Raw genomic sequence first — 17,181 nt, 5'->3', positions numbered from 1 at the left:
ACTCAGCTCTGGGTATCTTATGTTAGGTAGATAGGGCGTTTTCCTTCGTGAGCTTTGCAATCATCTAAAACAAGATGTCGATGCCGATCTTATTGACACTTGCTGTCCTTGTGTGTATCTGCCCGCTCCTGCACTATAGTCGGCTTGCCCCCTGTGTCGCGCTTACCGCCAACCCTCAACAGCATAGAGCAATATCTTCCACCCCCCCGGCCTGGGAACCCGGGTGCTGGCGCCCGCTTGACGCCCTGTGCGCGGTCGCGTTATGTCGTATTCTATTGCGTGGCAACTGTGCCGTTGAGACCTAATAGGGTGATACTGCTCTTTTCTTTGGATCTGCGTGAGAGATAGGTGATATTCAGCGATGTGTCGGGGTGTATAGCGCCGAAGTAGTGGTATATATACATGTATATGTATACACGCACACGATATATAAGCCAAGGAAGTACCCAAACGTCCGCGAACCCCTGTCAATGAATGGTAACATTTCGAACACAACCAAAAAATACATCACTTCATACCACTCACAACAGTGCCTCAGAATTAAAGTAACTTCTTCATCTATCTTATCTGTGTCTACTCGTACTTGTACAAGAGGATTCGCGAAAACCGAATCGGTGGGGGCTCACGAGAACGTCCCCCGTGCTCCCTTTCCGCTTCTGCCCTTTCGCTCCATCTTTAGGAATCCCATCTTCGCCCAAGGGGCAGATAACACGTATAATTACTCCCCCCCTCACGCATGCATTGAAGGTAACCACAATTGTGTGAGGCTACCGTGTATGAGGGCAGAAACTTTTTTGGTTGCTCACAAGCCAACCCCTTTTCGTGGCGGTATGGTGGCAAAAATCCCAACGCCTTCTAACAATGCCTGATTAATGCAGATGCAAACGTTAGATCTTCAAGACAGGTTCGGACTCCCATTCGGACTGGCGACGTAACCACCGCTCGGTCCACCTGCCGCAGCGGTAGCATTAGCGTTGAGATACTCCAACGGCACTCTCGGGACACGAGGACTCTGGTTCGGTGCGGATGCATCTTTGCCGCCGTTGGACAGCGCACGCAGTCGCGCGGATTCCTTGACTTGGCCTTTCTCCCTGGCGCTCTCGCTCCTGCCGCCCGTCAATCGGCGCATGCCACGGCGCATGAAGCCGGGCCCAGCCTCGGTGGCTGACGTTGGTGTGAGGCCCGTGTTGGTTGGTGTTAGGGCGCCGACTCTGGAGCTGTTGGACATGGTGGCGCTGAGAGGCGGGAAAGGACTGTTCTCGGTGTCAGACACTATGCCATCTTCATACTCCATGGGCGCTTGGGGTAGTGCTGGCATCATGGCTCCCGGTGTCGGTTGGGAAGCTGAGAAATGATTCGCAGGTGACGTGATTGATCTGGCATGGAGGCCGGGCCGAGAGGGTGCAACAGTCAGAGCAGGCGGTCCTTGTTTCTTAGACGAGCTGGGCAACGAGGGGCCGGGTCCGTCAAAGCTGCTGATTTCGTCGATGGAGGAGAAGGAGGTCTGCAAGGATCCAACGTATGATGATGTGCTCATCTGCCCGCGTTGATGCCCGCCAGGTGAAGGTCCGATGTCGGCAAGGCCATTGTGCAAGCTAGCAGACGACGGCGCTCGATTGAGGGATCTGTGTAGGATCGGAGCTGTCTGCTCATCGTACAACTCGGCACTATGTTCATGCAGATCAACGGCAGCGTACCTCGAATGCGAGGTCCCGGTGGGGGTGCCACCTGATTCGTTGTCAAGGTCATCGAAGAAATCATCCAAACTGTCGAGTGTGTTGACCAGCTCGCTGACGTTGAAGTCAGTTGGGGTTTCCAATGAGCGGATGGTCTCAGCCCGACTCTGTGGTGGGAAATATGAGTCGGTGTACTCTTCTTCTTGATGGAACTCAACCTCTGGCGTCTTGTTCTCCTTCTCCTTCATGCTCTCAGTGTCGCCACAGGTATAGAATACAGCGTGAACATTGTTACGAGTCATGCTCGAATACACCGCAGGCATTGGTATCGACCAGCCAGATGATTGTGGTATCCCGTACAGGCTCTTAGTTCGTTCGTATTCTTTGCGGATGGCGCGAGCCGATCCAGATGCCATGCTCATTCGCAAGTGGTGCTTCTCCATAGGATTACCAGAGACTTCCATGATGTGGTCCATAACTTGGAGTGCCGATTGTGAGTGCTCGGTTTGCAACAGCCGCAGTAGTGGTGAAATAAGATCGGGTCCGTGACTCGTGATGGCAGAGTCGGTCATATCAACCAACGGAATGAGCTCGCACAGGATCTCCATCACCCGTATTCTGAGCCAAGGCGTTCGGTTCGTGAGGAGACCGATCATGAAAATAAGGCTCTCAGCGTCATGCATAGGGAAGTAAGTTGCCTGAATGCCGCCCACTGCTTCGACCAGGAGTTCCTGCCCGTTGCGATATTGCTGTGCCGCAAAGCGGCTCAGAGGCGCGTAAATCTTGTCGTAGCCATAGCTCTGTGCGAGGCCAGCGAGCTGCTGAGCAGTGCTTCTCAGAGCGCTAGATGGTACCTCGCAATTCAGATCTTCTAGCATACCAGGGAGATTGGCCAGGAAATCGAAAAGGAAACGATCCTCGCGTCCAATGAGGTCGCAATCTTCGATCTCGCGCATCTTTGACAGCAGAGCAAGCGTGCGATCTAAACTGTCGGCTGATCGCAGTCCTTTGTACAACAGAGCCTGCAGGCCCTCAAAACTGCCTTCCCATTTGGCCGGCTGTGCTTTGAGGATGATCTCTGAGACGTGAGGGTCGGCGAGATTCAACTTGTTGAGGAGTTTTTCGAGCATGCCGAGCGTCTCGTAGAACTCTCGCTCGTGTATTGTACTGAGACATGCGCAAGTCGTCCAAAAGAGCTGTGGATATCTGAGAAGGTGGCTGGGATCAAGCGCCCCAATGATGACTTTGAGCGTGGTCAAGATCTCCAGTGAGAAAGTCTGATAGTCGGTCTGCTCATCTGCGATGGTGTTGGACAGGCGTGCTAGCATATCAGCAAGCATTCTTGCGTCCAGAGTCACCGATATACATCGGAAAACTTGGAAGGAGCGGCAGGCAAGATGCCGTACTGGACAGATTGATGCCCAGTGCAGCGCCTCTTTCGCCCATGCGTCACTGAAATTCTCGAAGGCGAGGCTGAAGATGTCTACAACGCTCTTGGCCAGGTGCAACATGGGCGCTGGAACACGGCTGCCGCCGTCGTCATCGGGTTTGCCTGTGTGAGACTCATAAGACCAGCAGACAGAATCTTCGTTCCTGCGCACAGACTCTACGACTTGTTCGATCTGATCCCAGACCGGCGCAAGGAGTTCTGCATCTGCTTTGGTCGCAACGAGTTCTTGCAGCTGATGCACTAACATCTCTCGTGCTTGCTCCTGCACCGTTGGAGTATAGTGATCCCAAAGTATGAAAACAGCATGAATGACTTTGGTTGCGTTTTCCTTGGACAATTTCACAGGCGGGACCATAAGATCCACCAAGAAGATCAGTGCAACTTGACCAAGAGACAGCCCAGCCTGCTTGTTACCAGTCGGAAGCACGCCGTTCAGATCCGCGACGTAAGGCAGATGCTTGGTATCTGGTACCAAGATCTCGCCTCGCTTCTTGTCGTTGACCATGTTCTTAGGAGTCAGTTGCAACAAGAAGAACTCAAGGACGCGAGAACCTGCGGGAGTGGTTGAGAGATAGACCACAATCTGCTTGGCATACTCGACAAAGTTCTGTTCCCGACGTTCAAGACATAGATAGATGATGAAATCTAGGATCAGTTGGACGTTACCGGCATGCGGGCCTGTTGCAAGAGCTTGCCACAGAGCTTGGACTTCGTTGTGCATCGCGTTGCTCGAACAAATCGTAATCTCAAACATGTTGGCGAGTAGCATGTAGGAAACAGCTGTTGGCCCACCCGTCTCCGAGTCCACTTGCAGCTCGAGAGTTTGTAGCCAGGGCAGAAGGGCGGCCACGATGTTGCGCTGATTGTCTGTTCCCACTGTGTTATACCGCAGCGAGAACTCGGAAAAGATCAGGAATCCAAGACTTGCGTGGGCCGATGCCAGCCGTTTTGAATACTCAAATTGAGCAAGCTTGTAAACGGCGCGAGTCCTGTCGGAGATGCTGATGTCGAATTCTTGAAGGTTAGAACTCTTCTCTTGTCTTTCATCTAAAGTGCGCAGAAGGCGGGCCGATTTCATCCGGAGGTCGCGGCTCTCGCTTCCAAGTGTGAAGACCACAGTGCTTAGGATCCTCCAGAACTCAATCGGGTAGTCTGGTGTCTCGATGAGGACCTCTGCAACGACATCGAAATAGCTGCTGAGGCATCTCGGGTTGTCCGTCTGGTAGCAAGCATCAATTGCATGGCAGGCGATTGAATTGTGCTCAGGGTTATTCAACAGTAGCAGGCGGAGGGCTCTTCGTCCTATTGCATGCACCTTGTCGTTCTCGGTGGCAAAGATTGCGTCGATCCAAGCCACCATTCGCGGCAAATTGAACGAGAGGATGACACCGCTCTCAGTTTGTATGCTGATCGGCCCCGCGCAGAGCGTTGCCATGGCACTCAAAGCAGCGACGCGAAGAACGTTCTTTTCCTTTGCCACAGCCGCGTTAGGGTTGAGTCGATCGTGATTCTCTCGAGGTGGTGCAATGCCTGCACCGTCAAGCGAACCTCGTCTTGGATCTGATTCAGGTGAAAACCCACACCAGTCTTCCATCAGAGAAAAGGCTGACTTGCGTGCTTCAAAAGGCATCCATCGAGAGGGCACATTTGATCGCTGGATACCCTCAAAAGTTTCTTCAACGAGCCCACAATAATGATAGCGTAATTTCTGAAAGCGCCAGTCGTTCTGAACATTGGTATCGCTCAGGTAGATCCGCAGGTCTTTTGCATAAGTGACAAGGTTGTTGAGAATCCAGTCGTCGCTGCAGACATCGTCGTAGCGAAGGAACGACGCCGTGAGCTTGTACACATATGTCACTTCTGTACGCAAGCGCTCTGTCCTGTGCGTTCGCTGTGGACTGCTTGGTGTGCGGTGATGGGCATTGATCCTGGCTTTGGCTTCGTCATTGCAGGTGATGACTGCGTATTGCAACGACTCCAGGAGGGTACGGTAGAGTTTGCGGTTGATTGAGCCAAGCGCTATCACCACAGCCGTACGGATGGCTTCCGGGCCAGCCGCAAGCATTGGAATGATTGCAGAGAAGAGGGCGCGTGCGGAGCCCAGTCTCTCCTGTGCAGCAGCAGTGCCTCTGGAAGTCTTTCGGGAGTGCGCGGCATTGGCAAGCTGGCTTTGTGATTGCGCCCCTGATGAGCTCAAGGTGACGCATGCCATAATGAGGTACAGTTTCCACTGGTCAATCAGCACATCAGCTGGCGTCGCGGAGCTGCGGCCCTGAGGCCGGACGTCTTGCAAGGGGCCCCCAATGGAAGGAAGCTTCGCAAGCGCTTCGACGTCGGACTGCATCAATAGCAGCCGGTCGCACACAAATCCTCGACAGAGAGCTATGGCGTGAGGACATTGCTCAAATACACAACGTACAAGATTTGGAAATGCCTTGAACCATAATGCAGCATCGTAGGTGACTTCGGATCCGCAAATTTCGATCAAGGTGTTTTGTCCGGTGCGCTGTTGTTTGTCCTTCTGAAGACGACTGCGCTCCGCGACGCTTAGCTGATCATCTGGTAGCTTTAATATCTCGACTGAGTGTACTTCCAGGATGTTTATTATGCGAGACTGCTCAACTTTGCCAAGTGCGGTATCGAACTGTACAACTAGTCTTAGGACTCGGATGGCATACGATCGTACTCGGCGCGATTGTGAGCAGAGAAAGAACAGACCGTAGGCCTCTACCTCGTCAACAAGTGCGATGACATTTGTCATCTCCAGCTGTACCGCACGAGCTGCGCTGGCGGCTGTTCGGTCGCGTGCGTCGGCCATAGTGTCCCTCGTCTTTTGTTTGACTTGATCGATCCAGATTGTCAGCAACTCAAGGTACAAAGCTAACGTAGCTTCGATATGAGCAGGCCCAAGTCTGCCTTCATCAGACATGGTGGAGTACTGCATGTCATAATTGAAGATGAATCTGGGAAAGGCGATCGCTACAGATTGTGCGTAACCTTGTTTTGCAACCGCCTTCAAAGAGCTAGCTGCCGACGCAGCTATAGCAGGCTCAACGTGCGCCGAGCCTGTGCATAGAAGATTGATCAGGGTGTTGAGAGAGATATGGTCTGTAAAGCACCGGGGTAGAGCCTGGATCGCAACATGTAAAAGTTCTAGGTACGGCTGCTTCGGGTCTGCCAGGGCATCCTCTCGCCTGCCAATGCTGAAAGCATCAGCGATGGGCGTTTTCGGGGTTAAAGTACCGAACTTTTCGTTCAGTGATGCCTGGCCACCGAAAGTGTTGTCACAGACGATGGTGATTTTCCCAACGATCTCGCAGTATTGGAAATAGTACTTGCGGGTGCTCTCACTTAGGCTTGAGACATTGACAGGCGCAGCTGGTGGAACTGTGTCAGCCATGAAAGGCTCCCTCGAGAGGTCGGCGAAGAACTCGGGCTTAACGGAGAGCGGCGACGTTGGCATGCCTTCCTGCGGGTAGGCGATGAAGTTGAAGACGGGGAACGGCGGTCGTGTCACATTGCCATTCTCCGAGTCTGCCATCAAAGCCAGGAAACCTCGAATGCTGATAACGATCTTCTCTGGCTCCATACTTTCAATGCGGAGATCCCTACTCGACTGGATCAGATCCGTATTCGCTAACGGGAAAATGATGGAGCGGAAGCACAAGTCCTGGTAGGCAAACCCGATGATGCGGATTAGTTGCACCAGCGCGTCAGATATGCCCTGTTCGGTGACAATGTGAGTCTTCTTGCCACTTGGGAATGTCAATTTGATCATGTCCTCTACCCGCCGCGAGCTTGTCTGGGGCGCCTCGTTAACGCGAGCCAGGTAGGTCCACGTTAGCTGGCACAAAGCCTGTATTGCTGGAGCTCGTGTGGTCTTGTCTTTCAGCTTGGCTCCCAGGCTCGTCACTGTTGGGGCCCATTGTGTCATGAAAGTGTCGACAGGAGATATGCAAAACAACAGAATCGACAAGGGAAAACCGCTATTCCAGTGTCTGACCTTGGACAACATATTGCCCAGGCGAGAGTTGACCGTAGAAATGAACTCGCCCCATGGAATGTTGTTTTGGAAGCTTTCAGGGCAACCAGCAACCGGTATGAGCAGTCGCTCAAGCAATTGGCAGTATGCTTGCTTAATGCGAGGCCCATGAGCGTCTGCAAAAAGGTTGCCGAGGGTGGTCAAGAATTCACACGACTTTCTGGCGCCCTCTTGGGACGACGGAATATGCAGATTTCTCATAGAGAGCAACAAAAGCTCGATTCGCGATTCGAGGTCACGAGCAGCGGTCGTTCCAGAACTTTTAGTGACATTGCCTTGCCAAGTGTCAAGCTGTCTTGTGAAACGCTCCGTGACGTTCTCAAAATCTAGGCGACTCATACAACCCAAAACCTGGCCGTAAATTCTCCAGTTGGCAAGCCGTAAACTGGAGCCAAGCAGCTGGTTTGGGTCAACATCTCGGAGCTGGCAAAAGACGATATCCTCGAGTTTAAGGGCTAGATCGGGCGTGATGGCGGAGATGTGGCTCTGTTCGAATATCGATATCAGAACTCTGCATAAGACATAGATTGAGACAATCGCTCTCCGATCAGCAAGGGTGTACTCTTGGTGCAGCGGATCAATTTTGGGCATAGCTGGGCTCTCCACATGTGGCGGGTGCATCCCAGATTCCCCGTTGGGCTGGCCTGGTTCAGTGTGTCGATGTGGCATCGAAGGAGATACGAACAGAGCGTTCTGTTGACTCTTCAACTGTCGTTTGATGGCCGAAGCCGCATCTCCTTTGGCCTTGCGCCACAGCATCAGACTATCGACCAAGGATTTGGGATTCTGTCGCGTAATGTGACCGAGCGAAGTAATAAGCTGATCAAAGGAAGCATCCGCCCCAAGTCCACAGGTCTGTTCAACGGGTGTCGCAACAACGTCGATGTTCGCGAGACACTGGTTGATCTTCGCATCGGCGCGCACGACGAACGAATGGAACAGATGATGTAAAGCATATTCGCCCGGCGTTCGTGGCTCCTGCGGCTGTACCACCGAGGAATGCGATTGACCTTGCCCTCGTCGGCGTGGCGGCCCGTTTCTCTTCCTCGCTATACCGTCCAGCGGAGCCATCGAGCCTTCAACTGTAGAATCTATTGATGGGTTCTGACCGTGACCCAAAGGTGATGTCGAGCTTGACACAGTGGCGGGCGCTTCGGTGGCAGAGGTTGGTATGCGGCGAGCATTGGGGGCGGCTCGGAACGTGGAGGATGCGTGCAGGAGAGATTCTGGACTCAAGGGACTGGAGGTCTGGGGAGAGTTGAAGCTCGGATTTCGAGAATGCTGTACACCATGAATAACGGACGTTTGTCGGTGGTGCCCATAGCTATTGGACAGTTGTCGCCTCAAGCCAGGTTCTATGGGCGAAAACGGGGACTCTTGAGAATGTCCTTGAGCGGAGGGGGCACGCGGCTCTCTCGTGACGCTGTAGCTCGCAGAGGTGGTGATGGGCGGTCGGCCTCGAGTCAACGAAGGGTCCCGAACGTGGGGAGGCACGGAGCCAGTGGGGCGGGGATGAGAAGGGAGGGCGGACGAAGCATCGGAGGGATTGCCTGCGGGCTGGGCGGCGGTCTGGAGATAGGGAGGCAGCCGTGTGACGGTGGGTTGGACATCGGGGGCCATGTAAGTGGGTATGTTATGTGGTGCGACGGGTGTCTCGAACGGACGGTTATGAAGCATGGTGCGCTAGTGCTGCGGAGGCACGAGACGGAGAGTCGCACTGAACCTGCATCGCTCTGGTACGCGGGCTGCGGAGAGGTGCAGTACGACGCTGGATGCGGTGCCGTTGTCAGTAGGTTCTTGAAGGTAGATGAGCGGAGAGACACCCTTGGAAGAGAAGAGGCTCGTGTCCTGTTACTTTCTGTCCAAGACTGCAGCGGTACTCGCGCCATATGGGTGAGAGATGGACCAATCAGAGCCGCTTGCCCCTGATCTCCGGTGTCTTCGCGAAGGCATGTTGCTGGTCACCAATCCTGTCTTCCCTCTCAACCCTAGTCCGTCAAATGAAACATCAGACAGCCGCCATGGATGTGTGATGCGTAGATGAGAAGTGCTAGTTGTGTCTATCGGGCAGGCCGGCACACAACAGTAGGCTCTCGCCGCATGAATCCAAGGCCGCCATTAGTAGAACTCACTGCTGACACTCGCGATGCCGACTCCCGGCCTTTTGATTTATATGACGCTCGAGGCCCTGCCCTGGAATGGCCCCTCAAAGGACGCAGCTGAGCTGCAAGGCGTATAGCCGACGGCTGACATTGCCATTTGTCCACGACGGGCTGACAGACCTGTTCCTCACCACCCAAACTATTCTAGCGTACGAGTCTCTCACCGAATAAAAGCTGACAGCTGAGGCGGCCATCAGTGTGAGGTGAGACGTGTAAAAACCGCAAACCAAAGTCATAGAACACTGCAGACTACAAAGGCACCGGTAATCCATCTGCCGATTGCAGTTTCCATCAATTCTACACTCCTCGATCAAAGCAAATATTGTCGCTCGAGCAGCTCACATGCTTGACTTTCGCTGAGCGGCTTCATACCGCCCCATCGGAAAGAGTGCTCGGAGGGACGCGTGACAGCGGCATCGGGCCCCGCGCATTGCCTCCCACAGCCGACAGCGCCACTCGATTCCTCCCACATTGTCCCGCTGGGCTTCTAAATAGTCGGGTCCCGCCCATCACTGTTGACGTACTTGATCAGATCTCTCACCAAGTCTTCGGTGCCTGTCGATGACCACGATTACTCTTCACTACCTAGATTCACATAAGTTGTAGCCCAGATTGCAGCCGAGATCTCTTGGCGTCAGGCCACTGCGGTGTCGATATTGCTCTGTCCGCCTCAATCTTCCCCGAAAAGGCCAGATCCTCGTCCTTTCTCGCTCCGATCGGTCCTTTTGCTCCGACGAGACGAATCTGTCCGCGTTCAGGGCACAACAACTGCTGCTGCTGCTCCGAGTCCTGACGAGCATCCTTCCTTGACCCCTTCTCGCAATCCAGCGACCCCTCCACGATACCGCCCATCATGGCGCAGGTCGATACACTCGATATCGTAGTGCTGGTGCTGCTCCTCGTGGGCAGCGTCGCCTACTTCACCAAAGGCACTTATTGGGGAGTTCCCAAAGACCCGTATGCCAATTCCGCTATGAACGGTAGTGCAGCGAAGAAGGGTTCCCGAAACATACTCGAAAAACTGGACGAGACAGGCAAGAACTGTGTCATCTTCTACGGTTCGCAGACTGGCACTGCCGAAGACTATGCCTCAAGGCTGGCCAAAGAGGGCTCTTCTCGATTCGGTCTCAAGACCATGACTGCGGACCTCGAAGACTACGATTTCGAGAATCTTGACCAATTCCCCGATGATAAGATTGTCTTTTTCGTCATGGCTACCTACGGCGAGGGTGAGCCGACCGATAATGCTGTCGAATTCTGGGAGTTCGTAAACTCAGACCCTCCTTCGTTCTCCGAGTCTTCGGACGAGAAACCTTTGAGCAAGCTCAAGTACGTAGCTTTTGGCCTGGGCAACAACACCTACGAGCACTACAATTCCATGGTCCGGAACCTCGATAAGATCCTCACAAATCTGGGCGCAAAAAGAATTGGGACCGCGGGCGAAGGTGATGACGGAGCCGGCACTATGGAAGAAGATTTCTTGTCCTGGAAGGAGCCTATGTGGACTGCTCTGGCCGAGGAGATGGGTCTGGAGGAGCGCGAAGCCGTGTACGAGCCAGTCTTCAGCGTCGACGAGAGGGATGACTTATCGCCCGACGACGATACAGTCTATCTTGGCGAACCCAACAAGAATCATCTCGAAGGCAACCAGAAGGGACCTTTCAACGCTCACAACCCCTACCTCGCACCCATCGCCGAGTCTCGCGAATTGTTTACAGTCAAGGATAGGAACTGCCTTCACATGGAAATCGATGTGTCCAAATCCAACATTCAGTACACCACCGGCGACCACATTGCGATCTGGCCCACCAATGCGGGTATGGAGGCTGACCGATTCTTGAAGACGTTTGGTCTCGACGAGAAGCGTAATCGTGTCATTGCCATGAAAGGCCTCGATCCCACCGCCAAGGTCCCCTTCCCGACGCCCACGACCTACGAAGCTGCAGTTTGCTACCACATGGAGATCTGTGCACCCGTGTCCCGTCAATTCATTTCTACGCTGGCGGCGTTTGCGCCCAGTGAAGACGCCAAGAAGGAATTCACGCGACTTGGTTCTGATCCAGACTATTTCAAGGAGAAAATCGCCTCGCATTACCTGAACATTGCCCAGGCCTGCAACTCTGTGTCGTCGGAGCCATGGTCGGCTGTTCCATTCTCCTGCCTGGTCGAAGGTCTCACCAAGTTGCAGCCACGTTACTATTCGATCTCATCCTCGTCCGCCGTTCAACCAAAGAAGATATCTATCACTGCCGTTGTGGAGTCGATCCGGATTCCCGGTGCCGGCCACGTTGTCAAGGGTGTCACGACGAACTACCTCCTAGCACTGAAGCAGAAACAGAATGGCGACCCTGATCCATCTCCTCATGGCCTGTCTTATGCCATTAGCGGGCCTCGCAACAAGTACGATGGTTTCCACGTTCCCGTCCATGTCCGTCACTCCAACTTCAAGCTACCTTCGGATCCTTCAAAGCCGATTATCATGGTTGGTCCTGGTACGGGCGTTGCGCCCTTCCGCGGGTTCGTACAGGAGCGAGCGGAGCTTGCTAAGAAGGGTGAGAATGTGGGACATACTGTGCTATTTTATGGCTGCCGCAAACGATCCGAAGATTGGCTCTACAAGGATGAGTGGGATGTAAGTTCTACGATCTCTTCCCTAGGGGCACACTTTAGCTGACCATTCCACCAGCATTTCCAGGAGGCACTAGGCGATAAGTTGACCATTTTCAATGCCTTTTCTCGTGAACAGGACAAGAAGGTTTACGTCCAGCACCTTCTCAAGGAAAACGGCAAACTTGTCAACGAATTGTTGACCAAGAAGGCCAACTTTTACGTATGTGGTGATGCCGCCCACATGGCGCGCGAGGTGAATGAGGTTCTTGGGCAGATCATCTCTCAAGAACGCGGCGTCGATGAGAAGAAGGCGGAGCAGACAGTGAAGAGCATGCGGAGCAGTGGCGTCTATCAAGAAGATGTGTGGTCATGACCGAAATTCTCCTCAACAGATTGACGAACCTTTGGCGCATATAGCGAGGCCGAATCTGGAGCCTGGGTTGTCACTCGGTTCCCTCCGTGCAATATTCTGGCCGATGCACGGCGTGAATTTGCAGATCGCCGAATTGACGGCTCTATGCGGCTTTTCGGCACCCGGTGGTTTGTGTTGGAGCATTGTTTCTGCAAGGGTCGTGGGGTCGTGGGCGCGAGCCACAGCCAGGTTGTGGATATATAGATTATTCAAAGACTGCAATTACAGCTACGACATTTATGTTTGTTAACTGGTAAAGGAGGGAAATCTGAGAAGTGTAGCAGACCAATCATCAGGGCCGGAAGAAAGATGAAATGCCAAGCCTTATGGTTGGAAGTCGCGAACTGGGCGTCTTCAAGCTGTACTCGCAGAGAGATGCACAGGATGGCCACGGCAGTCTTGACAGGCAAACTACATCATATTTCTGCTTCCAATGTATCTGGCGTAGCTCCAATGCGCTCAATTCGTCTTATCCCGCTTTCCTCAACAGCTCCGACCTTCATCGACGCCTTTCACCTTTCAAGATGCCCCCAGCCACCCCACGCTCCACAGTATTTGTTCGAGACCTCACTGACGATGTCCCGGTCATCGACAGCACCGAGGGTTTCACCGATGTTGTCGACAAGTTGATCACCTACCTCTGCAAAGCTATTGATGCAGCGTATACCTACGACCAGCTCCGCACCTCGTTTGCCGGCCAGAGCTTACGACCTCTGATCGCCTCCCTCAGCGACGAGTGTCATCATCCTGCCATCGTGGCCGCTCTTCTTGCTTGTCGCTACCAGTTCAGGCTAATCGAAAGCGATGGGACGGGCGTCAACGACAGTCGGGCTCTTGCCTGTGAGTTTGTCGCTTGGCAGTTTCTGACTTTCCTTTCAGAGCGGGAGCTGATGGACTACCTGCTCTACGAGCTTCCGGAGCCAAAGCATGAGAATACAGAATCTCCAGAGACGCATATGGAACCTGCACACGGTCGCCGGCCCATGGCCCCGTCCGCCGCCCACGATGAATCGGCCCCACTTCTCCATCCCCGCCCCACCGAGCACCTGGGCCTTGCGGGACCCAACCGTCCGAGCGTCGGTGAACCACATGGTACGGGGACGGAGAACGCCCAAGATCGGCTGAAGCCAGACAGCGATTTGTCCGACAGTCTGGCGGGCATGAACGCCCTGGAGATCGCTTTAGTATGTGATGCCAAGAAGTTTATCAGTTCTCAACCGGTCCAGAAGGTGGTAACGGAAGTCTGGAATGGTGATATCGTTTTCTGGGAAACTATGAGTGTTCATGCGAAGAAGCAACCTACAATATACAAGAAGAGGTCGACCGATCCATTTATCAGGCTGAGGGTGCCTCGATATCAGAAAACTTTCCAGGTGATGTTCTTTCTTCTGGTAAGCATGCTATAACTCCGATGTCTGTTGGGCTCCACTGACAGCGCCAGTTCCTTGCACTGTACTACATTGTACTTGTCGCACGAGATCCGCAGCATGTCAATGTGTCGGAGATCTTGCTTTACGTCTGGATCCTGGCGTTCGCCTACGATGAATTTGGAGAGATCCAGGATGCAGGCCTTTTGTTTTACAGAACCGATTTCTGGAGTCTATGGGATATGGCGATCATTATCATCGCCACAGCATTCTTCGTTACCAGTATGTTTCGGAAACTGTTAGTGACCTATTGACTGACGACCCGTAGGAATCATCGGCCTTCTCAAGCACGATGCCATGTTGATAGATACGGCATTTGACATTCTATCTATGGTCGCTCTGTTTCTAGTTCCCAGGATATTTAGTATTTTCTCTCTGAATCCCTACTTTGGATCATTGGTTAGTCGTATCTATTCGTTTCAGTACCGGTCCTAACGAATACAGATACCTGTTCTCAAGGAGATGGTAAGTCCGCCTGACTGCAATACAGCCAAGCTGACGGCCTTGGAAAGACAAAAGCCTTCTGCAAATTCTTACCGGTTATCGTCGTCCTCTACCTGGGTACGATGCTCACTGTGTTATACAAACGCAAGGCGGCTGACATACACTAGGGTTTCTAACCACATTTGTGAGCATTCCGAGCACCTTACCACGTCCTAACCCTGTATCTACACGGCCCAAGCGACCCGCCCATCGCTTCCTGGTACCATGGTTCATCTTCGTGCAACGGACTAACCACTATCAGAGCATGCTGGCGCGTGACAAAATCTCCATCAATGAAATGTCGTGGATACTCATCAAAGTTTTTTTTGGGTCCAGCTACCTTGGATTCGACGTCGCAGTCACGGTAGGTCCTATGTGCGTGCGCCACGCTTGACGGACCCGTCGGGGCGCTTCTTTGCTGCCAGGGCTAACAGGAACGTGTCGACAGATCAGTCCCTTGTTCGGCTACACCTTGATGTGAGTTCGCACCCCTTGCGGGACTACCTACCAAGATCCCTACTTCACGAGATTGAGCTGCATCTCCCTTAGCGCGGGCGCTTAGAAAGGGCCTCGGCATTTCACCCTGGATGACCACCAAGAAGCTCTCCCACAGCAAGCCATACATGATACGATGACTGACCACGGTATGGTACAGGCTGATATTCGTCTGTTTGACCAATATCCTTCTGCTGACATCTCTGGTGTCGTTGGTTAGTAACTCACTCACAGAAGGTATGTGCTATCCAACCCAGGCGCTAGGAAAGGCCGAACTAATGCGACCAACTTGGCGGCCGCGCACTAAAAAGGCGCCATCTGGCTTTTGTACTTCCGTGACATAGATCATGCTAATCGAAGCATTCATAGTGATGGCTCATGCACGCGAAGAGTATCTGTTCCAGGTAAACCTCAACGGTCTCACAAGCCTCATCCCTGACACGTCTTAGTACTCGATTTATGTCTTGGAGTCGTCAACCAGTGGCCGGCTAACATACTTTGTTCCACCACTCAACCTAATACCGCTGTTGTTCCTGCGGCCTCTGCGGCTGGTATTGCCATCAGACGACGCCAGGCGTGTGAGGATCGTGGTACTCAAAGCAACACATGCTCCGTTGGTGGCGCTTGTCTGGGCATTCGAACGCTCCTTTCAGGCTTGGGATCGCGCATCGTCTGCACTGGCACCCAAAGGCCCTCAGCCGACCATGCAACCCTTTGTAAGTCCTGTGGGGCCCGATGGGGTACGAGGAAGCACCAGGTCCGTCCCACGACCAGGATCTGCAAAGGCCGCACAGCAGACAAGCGCCCTCCAAAATACAGTAGCGGCTTCCCCAACCAATGCGGACAACTCTGAGCTCCTGGCCCTCGTGCAAACCCTGTCGACCAAAGTCGATGATTTGGCCGCAATGATAGCTGGACAGCAGCCAACCTGATCACACCATTGCTCAAGCTCGTGGACAGACCACCAGACGAGTGACATTCGAATCTGGCCTTTCAACGTTAGCCGCACGCCATACGGGCTTGTCTCGCGATACCCACTTCACGCACGACGCGACAAGGTCGAACCGCTGTCAGCAAGAGCAAACCTCCAGGATCCACCTCGGTAGCAAACAGCCTATTATGCGATGGGAGTGCGCCTGCATAGAGGGAGGACGTTCCGCGTCGATCTTTCTGCAGTCTGCCTTGAGGCCTTCCTCACGACCACCTTCTGACCCCTCATGCTTGTTCTCTATTACTAGCGCCACCCCACTTCGAGCACGGATAGTTTGCGTCACGACTAGCCCGACTCGGCAATTATGTACCCCCAATGGATAGAGCCGTTCGCAGCAGTCAAACCGCCTTCAGTCAGTGACCTCTTCCTCCACTGTTGCGCCTCATCTTCGAGTTCTATATTTCACACTGGGCGGCCTCTTACACCTTTTGTGTTCTCTATTCCCTGCTATTATCATTGGCAGTACACTTCCAGCATTATGGATACCTACTTTGGAAATTGTCAACTAGAGTCTACTCATCAATGGACGGAACCGGTCATGCCCAGTCCTAGCCTGGCGTCACAAGAGTACATGATGTCCTCAGATTCTAGTTGGAGCTACTCTTCCGTGGATATGCGGTTCTTCGCCAAAGGGTACTGCGACATGGACCTAGTTGACGATTCTCAGCTCTGGGCCACAGCAAAGACTCCACCTGACACCATGGCGGAACAGCATGACTCATTCCAGTACGACGCTCATTCATACCCCTGGCCGGACTGCCCAGTCCCATATTCAATTGCCACGCCGCCCCCATCAGAAGGGTCGGACTGCAGATCGACACAATCATACGGCTGTCCAAAATGTTCCAAGTCGTTCAAAAGCCGCTCCATCCTCAAGATGCATACAAATCAGAAACACAGGGCTATGCCGGAGGCCAGGTTCTCGTGTCCCAAGAACAGGTGCGGGAAGGTCTTTGGCCGGTTCCAGGAGATGCAGCGGCATCTCTCCAGCGTGAGTTGACCTCGTGTCTTTCCACGACGATACAAAGCCAACATCAAACGTACTTTGTGCCAATTGTCTGAACCACACCCTCCCTGCTCAAAGAACCGATGGTGTCAAGCTTCTCTCTATTTGACTTACGAGGCCGTGTGGCTAATGATTCCTTTCGGCAGAAACACGAGGGAATGAGGGTGCAGTGCGAACGATGCGGAAAGGACTTTGGTCGTTACGACAGTGTCCTGAGGTGAGCTATTGCTCCGTCTACTCATCAGTCTCATCAGTCCATCACGAAGTTGCCGGAAGCTGACGTTGCACGCTTTGGTCCTCCGATCCAGACACCAGAAGAAAAATGGGCAATGCAGACGTCCCGATTCCGCTTAGTCGCTGTCACCCACGTCAAGGAAGAGGAGAAGCAGCGGCAGCAGCAGCAGCAGCAGGAGGAGGAGGAGGAGGA

The 17,181-nt window shown here is 53.4% G+C and overlaps 3 protein-coding genes across 3 annotated transcripts; 2 read left to right on the top strand and 1 right to left on the bottom strand.

The window, feature by feature from the left end:
- Positions 1–895: 895 nt before the first annotated feature.
- HMPREF1541_03878 (uncharacterized protein) lies at positions 896–8,788 on the bottom strand (the record flags this gene model as incomplete). Its single annotated transcript, XM_008718226.1, has 1 exon — positions 896–8,788. The coding sequence occupies one exon, from the start codon at positions 8,786–8,788 to the stop codon at positions 896–898; it is 7,893 nt and encodes a 2,630-aa protein (XP_008716448.1).
- A 1,395-nt stretch (positions 8,789–10,183) lies between these two features.
- HMPREF1541_03877 (NADPH-cytochrome P450 reductase) lies at positions 10,184–12,313 on the top strand (the record flags this gene model as incomplete). Its single annotated transcript, XM_008718225.1, has 2 exons — positions 10,184–11,962; positions 12,017–12,313. 2 exons carry the CDS (start codon positions 10,184–10,186, stop codon positions 12,311–12,313), a joined length of 2,076 nt encoding a protein of 691 aa, XP_008716447.1.
- A 563-nt stretch (positions 12,314–12,876) lies between these two features.
- HMPREF1541_03876 (uncharacterized protein) lies at positions 12,877–15,689 on the top strand (the record flags this gene model as incomplete). Its single annotated transcript, XM_008718224.1, has 11 exons — positions 12,877–13,743; positions 13,794–14,001; positions 14,048–14,178; positions 14,224–14,244; positions 14,292–14,340; positions 14,391–14,407; positions 14,525–14,626; positions 14,711–14,739; positions 14,918–14,994; positions 15,127–15,161; positions 15,207–15,689. The coding sequence occupies 11 exons, from the start codon at positions 12,877–12,879 to the stop codon at positions 15,687–15,689; spliced, it is 2,019 nt and encodes a 672-aa protein (XP_008716446.1).
- Between the last annotated feature and the right edge of the window lie 1,492 nt (positions 15,690–17,181).

This window comes from Cyphellophora europaea (genome assembly GCF_000365145.1).
Source record: "Cyphellophora europaea CBS 101466 unplaced genomic scaffold supercont1.3, whole genome shotgun sequence".
Classification (NCBI taxonomy): Eukaryota; Fungi; Ascomycota; class Eurotiomycetes; order Chaetothyriales; family Cyphellophoraceae; genus Cyphellophora; species Cyphellophora europaea.
This window is presented reverse-complemented; position numbering and strand designations above follow the sequence as displayed.